Source organism: Thermobia domestica, chromosome 4 (genome assembly GCF_964235325.1).
Source record: "Thermobia domestica chromosome 4, izTheDome1.hap1.1, whole genome shotgun sequence".
NCBI lineage: Eukaryota > Metazoa > Arthropoda > Insecta > Zygentoma > Lepismatidae > Thermobia > Thermobia domestica.
In genome coordinates this window covers 5,163,990-5,173,681 of record NC_137457.1, presented here as the reverse complement: position 1 = coordinate 5,173,681, position 9,692 = coordinate 5,163,990, and the positions used below count along the sequence as shown (strand labels likewise).

Sequence of the window (9,692 nt, the reverse complement as noted above, 5' to 3'; positions counted from 1 at the left end):
CCAGGAACATCTTTTATCGACTAATAATTTATTATACACTGGTAACACTTCCCTACACCTTTCCCCCAGATCGTCCTCAGCTCCTTGGCAATGGCTGTTTCTTCCAGTTTACTGCTCCAATGGTATTCCAGCCAGTTGAAATGGTTAACTTGGAATATGAGTTGATTCAGTAATTCATACAATACAAGTAAAACAAGACCTTAACACATATATTTGTTCATTTAATTAAGCTCAGTTCTACACAATTATACAAATAATATATTGGATTTAGTTGGTATCAACATTTGCTCAACGCATTTGATTACTTTCAACCTCTTTCTATTTATAATTTAATTTTTTTAAGTTTGAAGCCAAGCGAGCGTAGAAATTTAGAAATTTCTGGAGCCGTTCAAGGTTCTTAAGATCGTCTTGAAGAGACGGTTCTTCTGTAGATCCAGTCAAACCGAGTTCTTCTTCAACAGAAGGAACTTCTGAAGAGCTTTCGGTAGCATTTCTAGGCACTAACAACATAGCCATTGTGTCTTCTTTAACGATAATCTTATCAGGATCAAACATGTCGGTAAAGCTGTTAACGACGCATACATAACTGACCAAATTTTCTCTTCCCGTTACATTTTCTAGGGTGTCGTTATTGTTGACGCTACCAATGCAGTCCAAGCTAACGTCTGCCATTAGGAAATCAGTATTAAGCATTTCACTTTGAGCAGAAGGCCTCACATTTGGCAATTGTCTCATATACAATCGACGTAGTTTACTGTGGAACTCTGGAATATAAAATATATATATACTGTGCATATAAACAAAAAAATTTACATTTTTGCAAAGAAACTGAAAGCATTTATTTATTTATTCACTGAGTTTATACAGCACAAGGCCAATTGGTTGAAACTGATCAAGTTTTAAAATAATAAAATCATAGAAAAGACAAACAAAAACAGAATAAAAAATAACTAACAAAACAAATACAAAAAAAGAAACTCAAAGTCTCACTATACAACATTCTCTTCAGTTGAGTTCTGAAGTTTCTTTCAGAAGTAAAAAGGTATTCATTAACATTTCAACAATACCTTGTAGCCTATAATTCTGTTAGCGTTTGCAGCTATTCAACTCTAATTTGACTACCGTAGTAACTACACGTGACTAGAGCAGTAGTTCAATTGACATACCACGTGACATTACGTCACGACCGGATGGTGCAACTAAAATGTAAATTTAACTTCATCCTGCCAGAAGAGGCAAGAATTGCTTACTGAAGTTAGGGATGAGGTTAGATTTACATCGAAATTGCATCACGTAATGTCACATGGTATTATCAGAGGGCCGAAGGTGGAACAAAACGAGCCCTGCTGGGCATCTAACCACCTTCGCTCAGTTATGTTTTGTAACTTACGTAAACCATCTTTTTATCAATAAAATTGTGTGTGCAAAGTGGACTAATTACCACGTGATATTACGTCATAACCAGATGCTGCAACTTCAATGTAAATTTAATTACACCGTAAGTAGAATGTAACTTTCGTACAGTAATGCCAACCTGTGGGGAAAAATCCAATATCGTGGAAATTTTTAACTTTATTTTTTTCGGAAAGGATTAATAAACAACAGTGACTCTTCATATATGCACACAACGAAATTATCAATTTGCGTTAAGTAGACATAAGAAGTCATGAATTACCATGAAATGAATATTGATTGTCAAATTCAAAGATGTGCCCGAAGTCTTTCCTTGACTGTCGACAAAGTGCATTTTAGTGTGGAAGTGCTCTGTGAAGTGAATCAATTATAAGCGACGCTCCCAAACCAGGCACTAAGGAATTTACGCGCGGTATTTAAGAAATAAAAAGAAAATAAAACAAATAAACAAGCGAATGAAAGAGAAAAGTAAAAGGCAAACGAGAAGCAATCAACGTTTGTTAGCATTTTGAAAATACGTGGAAAACGAAACTTTATCTTAGTTTCCTTACGTCGAGTATAGTAGAACCTGATAAGAAGAAATCGTGATATATATCCAGGACATTTCTCACAACAAAATATACTGGTAGTCAATAAAAGAAAACGTTTATTCATAAACTATTTTATAGAGATCATCATCACAGGTATTCTGCCATTATTGGTAGGTCACTGGCTGCAACTGAGAAGCCTCCATGCTTCATGGTCTTCCGCCAACCTCTTCGTCTTGACGTACGATTTCACTTTTTTGATATTGTCCATTAATTGTAATCTCGTTCGCCCTCTCCCTGTCTTTCCTGCCACCATACCCTCTAACACATCCCTCACGATACAGTTCCTTCTTAGCAAATGTCCGAACTAGCTTCTCTTCCTCTTCTTAATAATATGTAAAACTGTTCTTTTCTCCCACACCACTTCTAAAAATCCTCTTATTTGTTTTCCGTTTAAACCCAGATAATTCTTCCCATTCTTCTCCATATCCACATTTCGAAAGCTTCCAGTCGTTCTACATCATTTTTGCGTAATGCCCGTGTTTCTGCTCTATACAGCACAATACTCCAGATGAAGCATTTTATAAGTCTTTTTTCTCAACTCTTTATTCAAGGTTCTACAAGATAGTCTTTTTTTTTTCCTAAAGCCTTCTTTCACCATTCCTATCCCTGCTTTTATTTCATGTTCACACTTCATATCATTAGTGATACTCCCAGGTATCGAAAGCTAGCCACCTGTCGTATTTTTCCTCTCTTACTTTTATAGTTAACATCAACTCCTTCGTTCCAATCAACACGACTTTTGTTTTTCTAATTTTTTTTTTTTTTTTTTTTTTTTGTCATCCCATTTTCTTCACAGTCCTTCCTCAAGTTTCTACATCTTATTGATTTTCTCCTCAGATCTCTTTAGATCATGTCATCTTTATAGAGATAGGAGATTGAAATTTACGAATAATTAATTTAGGCATTGATCCATTGATTAATTGATCAACACACAGACTTTTCAGTTTGCATGCTAATTATATTATACTTTTAATTAGTATAACGTGTGAGTTTCAGATGCTAAATGGGACATTTTTACTGCCGAGATTGTATTTTATTATGGTTCAGGTTGGTATCGCTCCTCTCGTAATTATGAGGTAAAGTTATTATTTACGTGAGGTCGACTGTTATTAGTGTTAATTGGTTGATACTGGTTGAGAAGGAATGAATACGAAATTATCCACAGAACAGCGTATTTTTGTACTGCAAAACTAGTGAAAACATGATAATAATTATAATGATGTAGTTGAACAGACATGTTGAGTACGCAACGAAATCAAGTCCATTTTTTAGTCATTATGGGCACATTTTATGTTTAAGATTTGCTTGAAATTCATTTTAGAGATTAAAAGATTTGGGTCCGGATATTGTAAATAAGTCTTACAATGTTTAAAAAAAAAAAAGAAAAAACTTTTGCATGTACTTAAGTGTATCGCACAAACTACTCACAAGTTTGGTAATTGGATCTGATTTTTTTTTTTTTGGTACTCACCTCAATTACTTTTGGATCGTTTTCCAAGGAACGTACCAAGTACACAAGTAACCAGAAATTGAATAAAAAGATTTGAACATCGGTAGTGGAACGTCCACTTTCATGAAAATTTCCTACAGAACTTGTCCTTTAGAGTTTCGAAAACGTGAACTTTGCACCGAACAGAATGGTAGCCACTCCGAGCAGGGGTACACCCATAGGGGGTCCACCGGGTCTGGAACCACCACCCAAAACTTGCTAACTCAACACAGATTCGTACACTTTCTTAATAAAGGTATACAATTAAGGACCTGTATGCAAATCTATATATGCATGGAAATGATGGATTTAGCATGAACATTTGATTTTTCATTTCTTCTTTTCTTCGAAAATATAGGTGGAAGCATTGTACAATTACTTATCTTCTTTTCGACTGCAGAATAATATCCGTTCAATACTAGATAGACGTAGTGACGTGTGGTATTGGACCTTCCAAAGCTTGGACTCCAACAAAAATCCCTGGATATGAGCCCGACTCTCAGCATCTTTCGTAGGGATATCTTCTGTACGTAACGCTATCTCTATTTATGGGAGGGGGAATTAAAACATGTTATATATAAAATTTTCGTCTGTATTTCACCTTCACATCAAAAAAATTTTTGATAACTGACTTATGAGACAACGTGTATGTATTATGTCTCTAAGCTAAAAACAGCTAACCAGAAAGGTGAGAAAAAATATATTGTCCGAATTGAAGAAATATGTATAGTACAACCGCACCAAACCGATACCTGATTCGGTTAGCGTACGCGCCTTTGGCGAAGGAGACCCGGATTCGATCTCCGGCAGGAGCTTATGTAGTTCGGATTCCACGTTAATCAGTAGTACCCGTCTCATATAGCCTCGCTGCTGAAAGGGACGTTAAACTCAAAATTATCTCAACTCAGTCGATGCCTGATTATACAAGTTGCCACTTGTATGGAGCAAAATAGTAGTAATAATAGTATTAACGTCACGGACCCGATGTTATCCATCACAAATTTACTTGCCTGGGAGTTGACCCAGGGACCCCGAACACCAGAAATAAGCATTCTAGTACTGAACCATCGTGCCCCTCGTACAAATAAATAAATAAATAAAAAGACAATAAAATAAAAGCTGCTCTTGATTAGTAGATTATTTTAGAAAATACTACCAATGAATCTGAAGCTGAAATGTTTGACTTGTGGTGCTGCCGAAGGGAATATGGTTGAAGAAAATAACGAAGAAGCATGCTATAACACTTCTGCAAATCAAGCAACAAATAAAAAAAAAAAAAAAATGCTACAAGTTATAAGGGAATTGAAGCTGGATTTCCAGCAGAATTAAATTGCGCTGTGAATCACTTGAGAGTAATGCTCCATATTTTCAATACGAAAATTAATGTCACTTGTTAGAGGAATAATCCTTCACATTTTTAGTATGAAAAGTAATGTAAACCACCTGATGCTTCCCCTTATTTATTAAAATGGAACCAAAACCAACCGCATAAATTAGTGTCCATGTTTTCTCAAAGCTTTACAGGCGTGCAACCTCCGAACGTAATACACGGACAAAACGTCTCTATACTTAAGGTAGTTCATGCAATAAATTAAAAAAGGTACCAATTTTTCAATTTTAATATATACTTTAATTGTTTGGCTGATTTGAAGGCGTTGTCCCCACCATCATCTTTGTAATGAAATAAACTCACATTTCCTGGTTTTACGTACCAAGTATATACATTTAGTTAGAGGAGATGGTTGACTAATGATAGTGAAATGGCTATGAAAGATTGGTAGAATAAGGAGGAAACGGATGAACTACGACAATACCCATTCACACGATGTTGTCCACCATAAAGTCAAATGGATCAAGAGGGCACGGTGCCTCAGTGGTAGAATTCTTACCTCTGGTGCGTGAGGGTCCTTGGTTCGATCCCCGGCCAGGTAAGTTTGTGACGGACAACATAGGTTTTCTCAGGGTACTCCCATTTCCTCCCAATTTCTCATTCCACTAATTCTTCCATCATCATTCACTTGTTTTGATTATCGTGTTCCTTAGTCCAAAAGGCATAATCGCGGGACGTTACACTGAAAGCGAAAGAGAAATGGATCGACCCAAGGATGTATCGCATCACAGATGAGAGCTCTAATACAGAGCCCATGTAAACTCAACTTAAAATTTCAATGAGTACTTATGCTATGACTTCCCACTTCCTTACGGGTACCCGGATTCGATCCCGGCTCCCACCACGAAAACTTTGTGGTGGACAAACACCGTGTGCGTCCTCGCATGTATCCCGTTTCCTCCCACTTACTTCATTCCACCATTTCATTCATTTCTCATAATCACCGTCTCCTTTAACCTAGCCGGCATAACCGTGGGACGTAAATCTCAAAGATTTCATTTAATTTTTCCCCCTTACGTGCACACTTGTCTACATGACGTGAAAGCATAATTAATTATGGCCATGAGCTCCCTAGTAGCTAAGTGGTTAGCGTACGCGCCTTCGGCGTGGGAGACCCGGTTTCCATTCCCGGCGAAAGCTCATGTGGTTCGGATTCCACGTTAATCAGTAGGACCACGTCTCACATAACCTCGCTGCTCAAACAGACACTAAACTAAAAATCAACTTAATCAATTATGACCATATTGTAAGGATTTGTTATCAATATTTCATTGTAAAAACATGCTAAGTTGTACAAAGTTTAGTTTTGTCAATGTAAATTACTTTGAAAAGTTATATTGCTCGAATTTTCCTCCAGATGTAAACTATAACTACTATTGCTTACGAGATAAGACAAAAGGTTTTTTCGTCTCTGTTTCATATTTATAGAAATCTCATCTCGTCTCGATTCTCGGTAAAATCTTCATGTCCCGTCTCGTTTTGCAAATTTATAATTTGTGCTTTGTATTTTTTTCTTTCTTAATTTCATATGGAAGTTATTAGAATTCTTTCGCGTGACAAGAGGTCCTCAAAAGGTATAAGATAACATTTAAACTATATTTATTATTGGAGTGTATCGCGTAATAACTAGAGAGCAGATGTTCAGGCATTAAAAGCCTAGAAAATAGACAGGCAAATAGGCATGAAAAATTTCAAAAATACGCACTAAAATATAACTTAAAATAATTAAGATAAATACTCAATACATTTAAAAAAAAGTAAGTTCAGGTCACAAATGGTGTTCAAAGAATACAGAAACATATGCAACGCTATTGCAAACAAGAGGAAGGGGTGCGGAAGATATTGATCATATTGCGTCATTGTTTTCGGTGATATTCTTTTATTGTAGGCTTGACTTTAATCTGACCATAAGTTAGTTTGTCTTAATCTTATATCTCTCGGAAAAGGCAGAATCCTTTCTTGAAATTCGAAATTATATATTTCTCGCAATGAAGTCTTATTTTGAAGCAAATGCACAGTTATTATTTTAAAATATACATTGCCTTGGTTTGTATTACTATTTTAAGTTATTTTTAAGATATCAAAGCTAATATGAGCCGCTTACATACTAAAAGTAAGTCACAAAATGAAAGCGTTAGTAACTCACTATATATGGAGTAAAGTATTACACATGTACAGTCAGAAACAATATTAAGTATAGGTTGGAGCTTTTGTTTCTTATATCTCCAATTTGTACTTAATATTGACTGTATATGTGTAATGCTTTATTTCCGACTGTACATACCTATAATTACCTACTAAAACATGGCTTTGACAATTATGAAATTTGAATGCCACACTGAAAAAAATGTATGTGACATACGTAAAATCGTATGTTACATTTGTAAATCCTGTAGTTCTTGGACTTAACGTACAACAAACGTATAACTGAAAAAAAAAAAACAATATTTTTTCGTAGTTTCCGTATAAGCATTTCGTATAAACGTACTTTCCGTAAAAGAAACGAACTCTATATAGGCAGTCAGGATCTCACATACAACATATACATCTCTCCCGATGGACGTATGTAACATATAGCTCACGTATGTAGCATACGCATACGTACATATGTAATAAACGGAAGACTTCAGATGTCATACATCCTGTAACGGTATGATGTAACATGTAAGCAGGAAAAGTGTGTAGCATATGGATACCATATATTCTGTTTTGATTTCCGTAGTAAACATAAGGAATCCGTATATTTGAGCAATATACCGCTGTCCGGATAACGGATACAAACCAATACCGTTGTAGAAAATATGCCAACCAATTACTCATAAGGAAGCAAAAATTAGAATATATTTGTTATTCTATTACAAATAATCCGCGTTTGATGTATGTTTAAAAGACGTTTAATAAAAATGTCATACGGTATTCCTTTTTAAGGTGGTCAGAAAATCGTATAAGGGTTCTGTGTCCACATTCCCTCTCACCGCCGTGGCTATACTCCTGCAACGTCAGCAGGTCTACAATTCAAATTTGGATCCGCAAAGAAGAACGAACTTAGGGCCCAGTGTCCGCAAGCTCAGGTTGAGCTTATAATGAAATGTTTATCTTTGCAGGAAATGCAAATAGACTACCCATATTCAGGTTTAAGGTTTTTGGTGGAATACTGCTAATGTTGTAAGTAACGTAACTCACTCACCTGGCAGGGCAAATGCCGTCCCAATCAACAAAAGAATAAGGATCTTCATGCTTCTATTATTCAGAGGAAAATGTGACAATCGTTAGCAATTACAACGATATTTATACCATTAGCTGAAATAATTTCGTTTTCCTACGGTATTTCGCCTATAGAGATTTTAGGAAAATTTCACTGTTATCTCTCTTGTGAAGAAATTAGTCAGCTTCTAATTTTAAGATAGCGGTAATGATTCTATTAGCGCCAATGAGAAATGATAAAAGCAGAGATTTTGTCATGTAAGGAAGATATTCTTAACCTGTTTCCAAGATAAGTATTTGACTATTCAGTCTTTCAAAAACAACTAATTATTACTAATATAAGGAAACAAAAATTATATTCTAATTGAAATGTAATTAACAATTTAATGGTGGAAGCTTTAAAATCTTGGAGTTTATGTATTTTGCTAACGGCACTGAATTGTGAGACGCAGGCAGTAGCGAGAAAAGGAATTTTCACTTTCGAAATAGCTCAAGGGCGGAGGAACACGGATATCATAGTTTTGAACTAAAGATTTTTATAAGTAACATATTTATCAATAATTTGCGCTTACAGCACCGGGACTGCAAATTTAATAATTCTTTGCAGCAGCAACGCCATATCAAACATGCAATTTCAGTCAGGATCAGTAGAATTTGAATCATTGGAGTGCATTCAAGTTTCAAGACTCGCACTGAAAATTGACCTCGGGACCACAATCACCAAAGGCACGCATGCTGACAACTAAAAAGAAAAAAATAAATAAAGAAAGAAAAACCTCGTTGTCTCCATGCTTTTACCTTAATCTCGGCTCAACTTAATCAAATATGACAGGAACATAAACAGAGACACACACAGGGTTTTTCTTCCAATGCAGACAGCAAAAGACCGAGAAACAAGCACAATTGCAAATACACAGATGGTCCAAATTGCTCTCGTCTTTGGCGTGAGCGGTAGCGGGTTCGATTACCGGTGAAGACAATGGATCGAGAAAGTATAAAAGCTTTTTCAGTCCAATCAACCTGCGTGAGGTTTCCCTAACTTTTCCTCATTCACACCAGTCAAATACCGGGATGCTACTTAATGTATTGGTCCCAGGCCGCTTCCTTCCCTTTCCTCCGATAGTATGATCGCGGAGGAACGTCATCCTTTATACTTGACAGATTAACATGACCATAGATGCCGAAAACCCAGAAATCTAATTCCTAAACCCTAATTCTGCAAATACATGCACATTTTAATGCATATCTTTGCTCATTATATCCGCTGAGATATCTTCGGACAATTTTGTTTTCATTAAACGTAAATATTATTGTAGAATGCTAAAATATAATTGTTACATAGGCTAATACATAAAATGCTAGAAGTGAAGTATACGTAATTTCCCTGGGAAAAAATTAATAAGGGGTAGTTTGTTCTTAAGGATGAGTTTTCTCATACGATTTTCTCTAAAAGGACTCAAGCAATTTTGGTCATATTTCACAAACATGTATTTCGTTATTATCCTTACAATATTATTATTTGTTCTGAAAAATACGCAAGGGATTGTTTATTCTTGAGGAGGGTGTTTTTCAAACGATTTTCTCAGAAACGACTCCGCTAATCTTT

General features: G+C 35.7%; 1 protein-coding gene across 1 annotated transcript; it reads right to left on the bottom strand.

Annotated features, from left to right (window-relative positions):
- Positions 1-200: 200 nt before the first annotated feature.
- On the bottom strand, positions 201-8,228 carry LOC145683681 (uncharacterized). The gene is made up of 2 exons (XM_081755033.1): positions 8,070-8,228; positions 201-764 (listed from the first exon to the last, which is right to left on the bottom strand). Exons 1-2 carry the CDS (start codon positions 8,116-8,118, stop codon positions 319-321), a joined length of 495 nt encoding a protein of 164 aa, XP_081611159.1. The 5' UTR covers positions 8,119-8,228; the 3' UTR covers positions 201-318.
- Positions 8,229-9,692: the final 1,464 nt, after the last annotated feature.